The sequence below is a fragment of the Meriones unguiculatus genome, chromosome 1 (genome assembly GCF_030254825.1).
Source record: "Meriones unguiculatus strain TT.TT164.6M chromosome 1, Bangor_MerUng_6.1, whole genome shotgun sequence".
NCBI classification, from domain to species: Eukaryota; Metazoa; Chordata; class Mammalia; order Rodentia; family Muridae; genus Meriones; species Meriones unguiculatus.
The window spans coordinates 18,648,697-18,661,516 of NC_083349.1; the positions used below are offsets into that span (position 1 = coordinate 18,648,697).

Genomic DNA, 12,820 nt, shown 5'->3' on the forward strand with positions numbered 1-12,820 from the left:
AGAAGGAAGATAAAGAACTATGCAGGAAAACCAACAGCCAAGGAGGGAGGTGTCGGTGTTGGTGGCCAACTGCTCAGAACATTCAGGGAAGAGATTTACCCTCAAGTAGCACAGCCTAGCTTGGAAGCAACATGCAAGGACCTTAATTCCCTGTCCATCTACATGGTATGGCTGCCATGCCCAGGCCTCTTGGACTCACCTATATGAACACCTTTGGCATGCTTCTTGACAGCTCGCATCCACCCTGTCAGAGATGAAAGGGAAAGTCAATTTATGGCATAAGTTCAGAGATCCAGACCATTACTCACTCCCCTCCTATCCTTAGTGCAACCCAGCAGTTGCACTATCCTCCCTCTCCTCTAGTCTATGCCCCAGTCTCTTCCTCCCATCGTCTTTTCCAGATCTTCAAAGCTCAGGAAAAAAAAAACCACTCTTGGTCTCAGAAGTCCAAACCCAGCTAAACACCTCCTGTTAATTTTGTCAGAGGCCAAATGTGGTTCAGCGGTATAAATTAGGCCCCTTCTAACAGTGCATGTCATCAGTGAAGTGTCCTGTTCCAACCTAGTTTCCTCTTTGGACACCAAATACAGAACACTAAGGAAGAGACAGAAAAGGGGAGCCAAAAAAGAAAAGAAAAGGGAGCCAACCACTTCATTGCCAGGCTGAACAGTTACTCAGAGCCTGCCTTCCTTATACTCACATGCAGCCCTGACATTCAAGAGCTCCTTTGAACAGCTCCTGGGACTAGAGTCAGAAGTTAAGGAGAGGGCACACATTCCCAGTGCCCTTCAATCTGTCCAGGATTGTACCTCACCTCCTATAGCTGACCAGACTTGCAAATGTAGGCATAATGTTATTGTGTAATTCAAATGCTGATTTCTGTACCCCCCCATATCCTGTTGCAATCTTTGTTATGAGAATCTCCTTCCTCAATGTTGTATAAACAATGTTCCCCAATTGTCCCCAGGTATGCCAATAAAGAGCTTACAGCCAGTCGCTGAGCTGGGGAAAGAATAGGGCTGGACTTCCTGCCAGCCAGGGGAGGAGGACTTAGAGGAGGAAGTAGGGAATTGAGCCACAGGTAGAGGTCTAGGAGGCATCAAAGAGAAAGCTGGAAAAGAAAAAGCTACAAAGTGCAAGTCTCTCTGGAATGTGGGCTGGAAGGAAACTAGATTACTTTAGAAGGTGAAGAATAGAATAATATCTGCTCAGTTATTATGTTATGAAGCTTATTATTAAACAAACATAGAAGAGTCTCAATTACTTATGTGATAGCCGGGCTAAGAGAGAAACTATGAAAAAATGGCTCAGCGGTTAAGGGCACTCACTGTTCTCCCAGAGAACCTAGGTTCAAATCCCAGCACCTACAGGGCAGCTCACAACTGTCTGTAACTCCAAAATTTGATATTCTCACTTACACATACATGCAGGCAAAATACCAATGCATATAAAATAAAGGTAAACAAAAATAACTTTAACACAGAGGACTTCGCAGTTGTGACCGCCTCTTTACCTGGCAGATCATGCCTCACATTCTACATACCAGGCTTCACTCTGAGCCCAGCCATGTGGCATAAGAAAGCAAACTACATATCTGTTACACTCACACCCAGTTACATACCCAGTCACACCTGACATCTCTCATGGTCACACTCCTATAATCACATCCAGAGTCATACACAGACAGGCCTTGAACTTATAATTCTCCTGCTTCAGCCTCCTGAGTAGCAGGGATTATAGGCCTATAATAAGAGTCACAATTGAGATATTTATGTATATTCACACTGATACTCATTAGTCATAATACATTACCTAGCCAGGTATGGTGGCACATACCTTTAATCTCAGTGCTTGTGGGGCAGAGGCAGGTGGACTTCTTGTGATTTCAAGGCCAGCCTGGAGTTCCAGAGCAACCAGAGCTACATAGTGAGACCCTGTCTCAAAAAAAAAAAAAGTAAATAACCAGAATCATAGACTCTCAGACAGACAGACAGACACACACACACAAATATACACATATAAACACAAACACACACCCTATACTTTTATACTCACACAGACACATGTGCACACTATCATACTCTTCTTAGCCCTCAGGCCAAGCACTAATAAGGAAGAAGGAAGTGGAAAAAACCTTGGTCCACATCATGGAGGCCTGTGACTTCAAACATCTCACGACCACGTCTCTTCAGCTGCAGCCAGACTGGTGAGATCTGTGTGAACTTGCTCCCAAAGACCTTGGCAACATCATAGCCATGGCTGTTCCACTGGCAGAGGAAGAAGAGGACCGACAAAAAAACCAAGTGAATATATACCTGCATTGCTGTGGCTGTCGCTTGATGCTTTGGACATGCCCAAGGCAGCCATTGGTATCAACAGTGCTGGACTCTGAACTGCTATCCCCTGCATGGGCTTCCCTCTTCCATTCTGCAAAACTACTGGGACTGCAGCTTACTGCCTGGGATCTGGGATGATGTCCCTTTACCAGGTCTCTACAAGCCCCCAGAGTGAACTAGACAGCTCTACCCTTTCTATACACAGGAAGCACTGATGTGGGTCATCTGAAGCAACAAGGAGCAAGCCCCAAGAAAGCCCTGGTACCCTTCCCTCTGATGTCTTCATGTTAGCATCTCTCCTACAGTCTCACAGTAGCAGCAGCCATGGAGAGCTCAACACCAGCCAGAAGGACAGCCTTGATCTACACCACCGAACCCTGACTTACTGGAGTGACGTAGCCTAGGACCTCTCCAGCAAAGTTTCTCTCCCGAGCCTTTGCTGAGCAGTAGCTGCGATGTTCAAGAACCACATCCTCAGCTTTGATGTCTGTCACAACCAGACCCCGCTCTTGAACAGGTTTGTCTGAAAACTGAGTCTGAAACAAAAGGGAAAGGAAAAAGCTGCTTGACCTCTCTTTGAAGCATGGAATGTGGCATTTGAAGCAACAGTGGCAGCAGCAAGCCTGTTCCATTCAGCCTTGTGGGTGGAGGATTAAGACCATACTAAGTAACTTACTTTGGAAGGGCACTAGCACTCAGTGAGCACAGTAGCATTTGCCAGGGGCTATTCAGCCCTTAGTTTGGGCTGGAGATCAGGCAGGAGGCTATCGTGGCTCCTTCTACATATGAAGATTGACATTTAGCACTCAAACTACTGGGTACTCATCTAGACATCCCAGGTCCATACACTGTAGAAGTATCAAGCATGTTATCCCACTGGCCAATCCCTAGCTGAGTCCCCCAACCTGGATGCTAGTATACCCCACCTCTGCCCCTGGAAGTCCTCCATCAGGTTCTCAACTTGCCTGTTCTGTCCACACTTTGGAGGCCCAGCTCAGCCTTCCCTAATGCCATTTGATTCCCTAGGCATCCTGTGAGAGACAGGGTTTCTATTGCTGTGATGAAACACCAAAGCAACTTGGGAGAAAAGGGTTTATTTGGCTTATACTTCCATATCACTGTTCATCATTGAAGGAAATCACTGAAGGAATTCAGGACAGGAATTTAAACAGTGCAGGAACCTAGAGGCAGAAGCTGATGCATGAGCCATGGAAGGGTACTGATAATTGGCTTGCTCGGCCTGTTTTCTTATAGAATCCAGGACCACCAGCCCAGGATGGCACTACCCACAATGGGCTGGACTCTGCCCCATCAATCAATAACTAAGAATATACCCTATAGACTTGCTTACAATCCGATCTTATGGAGGCGTTTTCTTAAGCGAGGTTCCCTCCTCTCAGATGACTTTAGCTTGCCAAGTTGACATAAACCATCCAGCACACAGATGCTTACTATATGGGTTCTCTGCCACAAGGTACAAAGCAGCTATCAGTCCAGGCCTGGGTCATAGGCATGGTCCGTGTCAGCAGTCTGACCAACAGCATAGGGACTGTTGGGGCTAAGGAGTGAGCTGGATAGAGGCCTACTCTTGCATTTGCATCCCCTAGGATATCCCAAAAGAACAGCAAAACGGACATGGTGGAAACAGTTTGGGACTGTAAATATGAGAGAATTCAACAACCATGTGATAGGGAAAGCAGACAGATGGAAATTGTTGCAGAATACAGAGTCTGAGTATGGAAGATAATGACACTAAAGAGTCTATTGCTTTCAGTTCCAGAGGCTGTAAACACACAGCCTCAGCAAGATTCATCCCCAGAGCCACACAACCTGCCCACTGGCACACCACTACCTTGTCAGAAAGCTGTGTAAGGAGCCAAGACTCTCCTATGTCCTGATTCACAAAGATCCCAGCCAGGAAGAACAGGTTAGCTCTTAGTCACTGTGGTCACTTCAAGTTCCCTACCTTTTCCAGCAGCATCTTTGAGGCAGCTTTTTTGGCATCTGACTTTGACAGGGTGGTGTGAACGGAGCCACAGGCCAGAGTAAGCCAGAGGACATGAAAAAGTGGCCACATGGTGGGCACGTCACAGCAGGAACCAACCTCTGGTTCTAGGGGGCTGCAGAAAAAAACAAAAAGAAGTGCATGAAGGCAGATGACTAGCGCAGAAATGTGGCATCAACTAGACAAGTATCCTTATCCTAATAGGGCTGACTCCTTCCGGCCCTTAGGCCAGCCCTGGTTACTTAAGTCTCTAGAACTTCCAGGCTTCCCTGCCCAGATCACCAGGTCCTCATGGACAACAAGCTTTCCAAAGGTGTCCTTCTGACCACTAACAGCCAGCCATCTAAAAAAACTGATTCCCACATTCCCCTCAAATCAAAAGAAACTTCAGCAACAATGGGGCCAAAGTGTGAAATAATGAAGCCACAGAAGGTACTTGAAAAACTATAGATAACTACTTATGCAATCCCAGAGTAGAGGTCTTCCCCAAGTATATCAATAAGGAAAGAAAGTATCAAAGTTTAATAGTTAAAATGTTTAACTTGGGCAGGAGAGATGGCTCAGCTGTTAAGAGCACTGACTGCTTTTCTAGAAGACCTAGGTTCAATTCCCAGTACCCACATGGCAGTTCACAACTGTCTGTAACTCCAGTTCCAGGGGATCTGATACTCTCATGCACTTACATCCAGGAAAACCACAAATGTATAAATTTTTTTTTTTAAAGAATACATTAAAAAAATGTTTAGCTTTCAGGGCTGGAGAGTTGGCTCAGAGGCTAAGAGCACTGGCCACTGGCTTCTCTTCCAGAGGAGACAGGTTTAATTCCAGCATCCACATGAAGCTCATAATTGTCTATAATTCCCGTTCCAGTAGATATGACACCCTCACACAAACATACATGCAGTCAAAACACCAATGTACATGAAATAAAAAATAAAGGAATAATTTAAAATGTTTAACTGTACTGTGTTAAGCCTACAGTCTCAGCTACTGGGGAGGCTGAAAGAAAAAGCTTTTTTAAACCCAAGGAGCTCATAGCTATCCTGGGCAACATAGCAAGACCCTGTCTCAAAATTTAAAAACATAGCCAGGCAGTGGTGTGCCTTAAAAAAAGTCGGGATTAAAGACATGTGCCACCATGCCCAGCTTAAAAATACTTAAAGTAGGGGCTGGAGAGATGGCTCAGTGGTTAGAAGCACTGATAGCTCTTCCAGAGGACCAGAGTTCAATTACCAGCACTCACATTGCAACTCAAAACTGTCTGTAACTCCTGTTCCAGGGGACCCGACATCCTCACAGACATACATGGTGTCAAAACACAAAACACCAATGTACATAAAATAAAAATAAATAAAAAAAGACCACTTTAAAAATATTTAAAGTAAAATTTTTATTTAGGAAATAAAAAGCAAATTTAAAGACAAAGTTAGTCAGAAAAACTTATTTGGGACATATTTGACAAATTTCTACCCATAACTATCCATAATATTCAAAGAAATAGTACAAATAATAAAAAAAAGCTGCCAAGCATAATGGCACACGCCTTTAATCCCAGCACTTAAGGAAGCAGAGGCAGGCAATCTCTGTGAGTTCAAGGTCATCCTGATATACAAAGTGAGTACAGGACCGCCAAGCCAAGAAACCTTGTCTCAAAAAAACAAAACAAAACAACAAAGCCAGATGTGGTGGAACATGTCTGCAACCCAGAACTTGGGGAGGGAGAAGCAGGATGATCAGGAGTTCCAAGGCCAGGTAGGGATGTGGAAGCCAGCCTGCTACATAAAATCTGTTTCAAAAATAAATAAAAATAGGCCCTGGGCAGTGGTGGTGCACACCTTTGATCTCAGCTCTTGGGAGGTGGATCTCTGTAGGCCAGCCTGGTCTACAGAGTGAGTTTCAGGACAGCCAGGGCTACATAGAGAAACCCTATCTTGAAAAACCAAAATAAATAGGCACCGAAACAAAAAAGACATCCCAGTAAACATGATCCCACTATAAAAACAAGAACAGGTTTCAAATAGAGACACTTAGAGCCTTAGAAATGAAAGAAACAAACACAGATGAGACATAGGATGGTGTCTCCAGTCAGTATGTGAAGAGTTACAAAGAATGTTTCCTGGGAAAACAAACAACTCTTGGGCCAAGTAGGAATTCCAGCTGGGAAGGGCCTTTTTGAATGACAATGTGACCATAAATATTATACTGCCCACCATACACTTCCTTCCTTTTACAAGTTCCACAAAAAGGATGTGTCGTCTCTCCCCTCCCACCCCCAAGCTTAGGGATTTGGCACTTCCAATACCAAAACACAGACAAGCATGGTGGTGTTTATGACTGTGATCAATGCAAAAAACACTACAGAACTGCATTTCTGCAGCACAGTCTGTTTTCATTTGAGACAGGATCTTCCTAGAACCATCCCAGCTGGCCTCCAACTCAAAATCCTCCTGCATCAGCCTCCCAAGTGACAGTTACAGGCATATGCCATCACCTCAGCCTAACAGTCTTGTTTTATGTTGCATATGCTCACATAAAAAAGTATGCAAGGAGCAAAAACAGAAGCAGACGGGAAACTACTGCTCACTTCTACGTTTTGCACCGAGTTTCCACTAGTTGTACAATTCACTTTTAGTCCTTAGAAATTCTGGCCAGACATGGCCCAGCTGGGCTGTCATTCCCACAGTGGGACTTCAAGACAAGGTGTGCAGAAGTGTATCCATCTAGTTTCATGTCCCTGAAAGCCTCATGAGGGGCCCTGCAAAAGCCCAGGAGGGTTCTGTGGAGGCTGGCCCAGCCCACTGCCCAACAGGTGAGCATACAGCTTTCCCTTGTGGTCAAGAGCACCCAAGGATGTCAGAACCTAGGCTGAGAGGCTCCAGAAAACCCAGCCAGGCAGGGTATGAGCCAGTGGACAACAGCACAGAGACAGGCCCACCCAATGCCTGCCTGCCCATTTCCTATGACCTTCTGGGCTGGTTGCTTGTTTCCCTTCTGCTTCTTTTTGATGTCATTTCCCTGACACTGCTCCTGGCGTGTCCCGAGGAAAGCTAGGATTGTGGAAGTAAGCCTCCAAGCTTTGGCACCCCAGGATACCAACACACCTGCATGAAGCTATGACTAACAAATGGTCTTCAAGGACGGCAAACCAGGAAGATTACACTAGAAGACAGGCAAACCACAAGAAAGCCTAGATCTGAGGCTATGAGGCCTTAAGCTATCTGTTTAGAGGGGTAAGATCCAGAACTCTCTCACCCTAGTCTCCCATCCCACCAACTTCTCCCCTATGGCAAAATGAGAATTAAGAGGAAATAACTTCCTGTATCTCACTTTACCCCAGCTCACCATTTTGTCCTTACAACTGTGAAGCTTAGACTCTGTGGCCCATAGCCCCAGGGAATGGGACATCCTGACCATAGTACAAGGTTGTAACCAGTGGCCCAGAAAAACATACAGCTTGCCTGCCTAGTTTGGGACTGTGACTACCCTAGCTCCCAGGGATGTCTTTAGCCTCTGCACCTACATAAGCAAGGCTTCTCTCCCTCGGGTAAAGAACTGGGTCACAGAAGGAAAGAAATAAGAAACCCAAGGTAAGTAGCCCAGGACTGAGAGTTTGTCCATGTGCCGGGTGATCTTGAGTCTCTACTCATATCTGTTGCCTAGACTTATAGCTGGTCATTGCTTGTGTAGTCTAAAGCCCCTCTGCTGACCACCTCCTTGCCCTCTGACCCATGACTTTAAATCTACAGAAAAAGGGTCAAATAAGCCCCAGTGGCCCAGGCCTATAATCTCACTACTTGGGACTTGAAGTACAAGAATCTAAAGTTTAAGGCCTGTCCATACTATGGAGTTCTAAGCCAGCCTGGGCTACTTATCAAGACCCTTTTCAAAATAAGAGAGTGGGGTAAATGGGGCTGGGAATGTAATTCAGTAATTTAGTACTTTTCTAGAATGTATGAGGCCCTGGGTCCAACCAACTTGCCAAAAATGAGAGGTGGGATGTGCTGGAGAGATGGCTTAGCAACTAAGAGCACATACTGCTCTTGTAGAGGACCTGAGATAGGTTTCTAACAGCCATGTCAGGAACCCACAATCACCTACAACCCCTGTTTCAGAGTTTATGACAACCCATTCTGATTTCTATTAACAGCTGCACTCACATGCTTATGGACACAAAAATGTGTGTTTCAAAAAAATAAAAATAAAACTTTTTGAAAAGGTGGGGCCCTATCTGGACACATGGAGGAAGACAGGCCACTTAGTTTGTATCTGGCAGTAGGGCAGAAGCAAAGTCAGCATAATGCTACCACCTTGTACCTAGCTGCTCACAAATGTGGATCTCCAAAACTGGGTTGTGGTAGTGCACACCTTTAATCCCAGCACTTGGGAGGCAGAGGCAAAAGGATCTCTGTGAGTTAGAGGCCAGCCTGGTCTACAAAGTGAGTTCCAGGACAGCCAGGGTTACACAAAGAAGCCCTGCCTTTAAAATAAATAAATAAAATAAATAAATAAATAAAAGGTGGGACTTTCTCCAACTTTCCTGACTGTCAAGATGTGCATGGGTGTGGCATGTGCTGAAGCTACTGCACCTTCCATGGCTCCCAATGACAACTGCACTGACGACCATCAGGGCAAATTCTCCATCATGTTCTTTGTAGAACAGACTCCTAGAGTCTCAAAGTATTCTCACATCAAAATGTGTTTTGTCCGTAAGCATTAATGACCATCCTTTAGGCAGAGCACCTTGTCTGCACATAGTATGAAATGCTATAAATGTGGCCTACGCGAGTCTTGGCTCCTGCTTTGTACCAAGCTAACAATGGAGAATATGCTACGATTCCTGAGACTCCCATCACACTGGAAGGTCTGTCTCAAAGAGGCTGATCGAGAGTCATAACAGAAGCTTTCAAATGTTTCTCAAGCAGACTAAAAGCAAGAAATGTCAGGTGCTTTTCACAGAGAAATTCATTAATGTATGTAAACCGTGTGCATGTGCAGAGTTAAAGAAGCTACTCAGAGTGAACACTACTTTATGATGCACTGTCAATTTCAGTTCTCTTTCTTAACAACTAGCTTTAGGGAACTAGAGATGGTTAAGAGCGTTGGCTGCTTCCCTGGAGAATCTGGGTTCAGTTCCCAACACCTACATGGCAGCTCACTGCCCTCTTCTGGCCTCTGTGAGCACTGCATGCACATGACACATAAATGCAGGCAAAACCCATTCACACATAATTAAGTTGAGACCATTAAATGATTGGGGGCTGGGGGGAGCTGGACAAATAGCTCAGTGATTAAGACCATTGGCTACTCTTCCAGAGGATCCAAGTTCAAGTCTCAGCATCCACATGGCAGCTCACAACTGTAACTCCAGTTCAGGAGATGATACCCTCTCACACATGTACATGCAAGCAAGACACCAACACATAAAAAAAAAAATTAAAAAAAGAACTGGCTTTAGTCTAGGCATAGTGGGTCACATCTGTGATCCCAGCACTAAGAAGGTAGAAGCAGAAAGATTAAGAGTTCAAGGCCAGCCTGGGCTACCTGAGACCCTATCTCAAAACAGTAACAACAACAAAGAGGCCTTTGACCCTCAGACTGATCTCCTGCTTGGGTATTTCAGGATTTGAGGAATGCTGATTGATGTGCCCTGAGTAGTTGTTACAACCACTGCCTATTATGAGCTGTGTAGTACCGGGAAGTGAACCCATGGCTCCACATACCAAGCAAACCCTGGGCCACACTTTCAGTGCTCTGGAGTTCTTAATAGAGTCACTGTTCTCTTATGGCACGTATGATGGTCATCCTACATTTTCACTTTTGAGAACTAACTGTGGAGTGAGTTGTTCATATGAGATGGGTGAGTGTATGGTTGAAAATGAAGGTGACGTAAGAAGCAGGATGATCACAACCCCAGGTGACATTTCACAACCCCAGGTGACATTTATTGACCACGTGTTCCATGCCAAACCTGGTGAATTACCCACAATTCTCCCCACAGCCCAGGACCCAGGCAGGCATCAATGTCATTCCCATTCACAGATGAGGAGACCAACCCAGGGGGCAGCCCACCAAGCTTCTGGGCATGTGGCTACCATACCATGCCCAACTGCCCAGTGCAATACAAACAGGACTGCTACAAGATGGCTCAAGTTCCAGTTCTGTCACCAGCACACGGTCTCTTGGCCTCCCTAGGCTCCAGTCTAGAGACCTGTGGAAAGTCCTTTAGAATTTTCTAGCACAGACTGTCTGAAGCTGCACTGAGGGTAAGGCCTAGCCTCTCATACCCAGTGAACCTGAAGAAACCCACACAACTTGCTGTATACCCTCCTACCTCAGGCTGAGCCTGCTGGCTACATTCTGCCACACTGAGCTCATTCTCTATGCCCGACAGCCACTCTGGCTCCACTAACTTGTTTGCACACTCTTATCATCTTCCACTTATGACTCCACAAGTTATGCACACTACCTCACACATCTTGAAATCTCTTACTTCATTATCTTACATTCTGGCTCTTGTCTATACTCCTTTATACATCACTCATCCATCCTTCTCCATACCCAGCCACAATGGCACATACACTTTTGCACTCACATTCATTATTGTGCTAAGGTTCACACATGCTTTCTGGTGCTTCCTTGTTCCCTTCTTTCCCTGCCTTTTTTTTTCTTTTGTTTTTAGAGACAGGGTTTCTCTGTGTAGCCTGGACTCACATTGTAGACCAGACTGACTTCGAACTCACAGAGATCCTGCTCCCTCTGCCTCCCAGGGTGCTAGGATTAAAGGTGTGCATCAGCGTGCCCGGCTCCCCACCTCTATTTTTGAGACAAGGTCTTGCTATGCATCCCTGGCTATTCTGAAACTCACTATATAGACCAGGGTGGCCTAGAACTCACAGAGATCCATCAGCCTGCCTTTGCCTCCCAAATGCTGGGATTAAAGTCATAGGCCATCTTGATTTTATACAGTGACTCCTGCCCTCTCATATTCTCACATTACTGTTTGCTCTGAAGCTTCCTCACACTTGTTCTCACACTCCTACAATGCCACATACTCTTCCATACTTGCTCTCATCCTAATACTCTATCACCCTGGCTCACACTAACCCAGCTGCTCTTACCATCACACTCATTCTCACTCTCTTTCTCACGTTAATAAATCCATCTTCATGCTTGTTCTCACACAAACTCTCACACATTCTGGCCCTCACGCTCCCTCACACCCTCATATCCACTTGCTCTCTCACATACTCTCACACTGACACACTTGCTTTCTCATTCACATCTGCCCATTCTCACACTAGCTCATACTCACCCTCAGATCCGTTTTCACACTTGCTCACATTCACCCCTCACAGCCGCTCATTCTCACACAAGCTCATGCTCACCCTCACATCTGTTTATTCTCACACCAGCTCACACTCATATCTACTCATTCTTACACTAGCTCACTCAGTCCCACATCTGTCTATTCTCACACTAGCTCATTCTCATGTTGACACACTCTTCCTCACCCTCACATTCGTTTCTCCCACATTAGTTCTCATCCGCGAGCTCTCCCTCCCGCTCACACTCTGCCCGCTCTGTCCGGGGAGAGCCTCGCTGCTCGACGTTCCGCATCACGATGCGGAAGCTGAAGCAGTCCAAGAAGGAGCAGGCGTCGCCGCCGCTGCCGGGCTCACCTTCATGTCAGGAGACCGGCCAGACCCTTCAAGCACGGCCGGAAGACGATTCTGGGAGCCGGAAGTCCCGCCCACAGAGCTCCACACGCTCCCGCTGCGCCACGCCAGCTTCCTAGATGCCCTGCGCAGGGCACGCTGGGATGGGGCGGAGCCAAGACGGTTGAGGGCGGGGTTAGAGGCGGAGTGTCATAGCTGCGGAAAAGGCGGAGAAGGGCTGTGAGTGTCCCCGCATTTGGGTGGGAACAGCGTAACGGTACTACGTGGTCGTGGGTGCTGTTTCCAGTCCTGCAGCCAGTCTCCTGATTGCCCAGGGCCTGGCGTGCAGCAGAATCGTGGAGTCAGATCCCCAGATCCTCACAGGGATCCTGGTGGTGGTGTGAGTGTCCCCTGCTCCAGGCTTGCTGGCTGGTTGCCTTAGCGCCCGCGCTGAAGTCTACATCGCGTCCACCTGTGCAACCAACCCTGTCAAGTCTGGGTGGCGCGGGTCACTACGCACGTGGTCGGTTCCATGGTGTCTCAGGACACACTCTACTTCATGCACTCTGTGCTCCAAGCCTTTCGACCTCTCCACATTATCCCCGCTTCCACATTTCTGTCACCATCCACAGGTCTGCAGTGCCCACGACACGGTCTCCAACAGGGACACTGTAGTCCAGGCAATGTAACGTCTTTCTCCGGATGGCCTTGCACAGCGAACATCCTACCTGTCCGAATCCCAGAGGTGGCTCTGTCCTCATTTTGGTCTTGCAAATTGTAGGAGCTAGAAACCAGAGAGGCAGACAACACTCTCCCCACCCCCA

General features: G+C 46.6%; 1 protein-coding gene across 2 annotated transcripts in view; it reads right to left on the reverse strand.

The window, feature by feature from the left end:
* The window catches only part of Chid1 (chitinase domain containing 1), a 43,939-nt gene extending 31,774 nt beyond the window's left edge, over positions 1–12,165 (reverse strand). For both annotated transcript variants that reach the window (XM_021646197.2, XM_021646199.2), the window contains exons 1-5: positions 12,021–12,165; positions 4,303–4,456; positions 2,723–2,872; positions 2,135–2,267; positions 200–244 (exon numbers count right to left, since the gene is read on the reverse strand). In XM_021646197.2, coding sequence (XP_021501872.1) covers positions 200–244; positions 2,135–2,267; positions 2,723–2,872; positions 4,303–4,413 — 439 coding nt within the window. In that variant the 5' untranslated portion in view covers positions 4,414–4,456; positions 12,021–12,165. The remainder of the gene's footprint in view (positions 1–199; positions 245–2,134; positions 2,268–2,722; positions 2,873–4,302; positions 4,457–12,020) is intronic.
* Between the last annotated feature and the right edge of the window lie 655 nt (positions 12,166–12,820).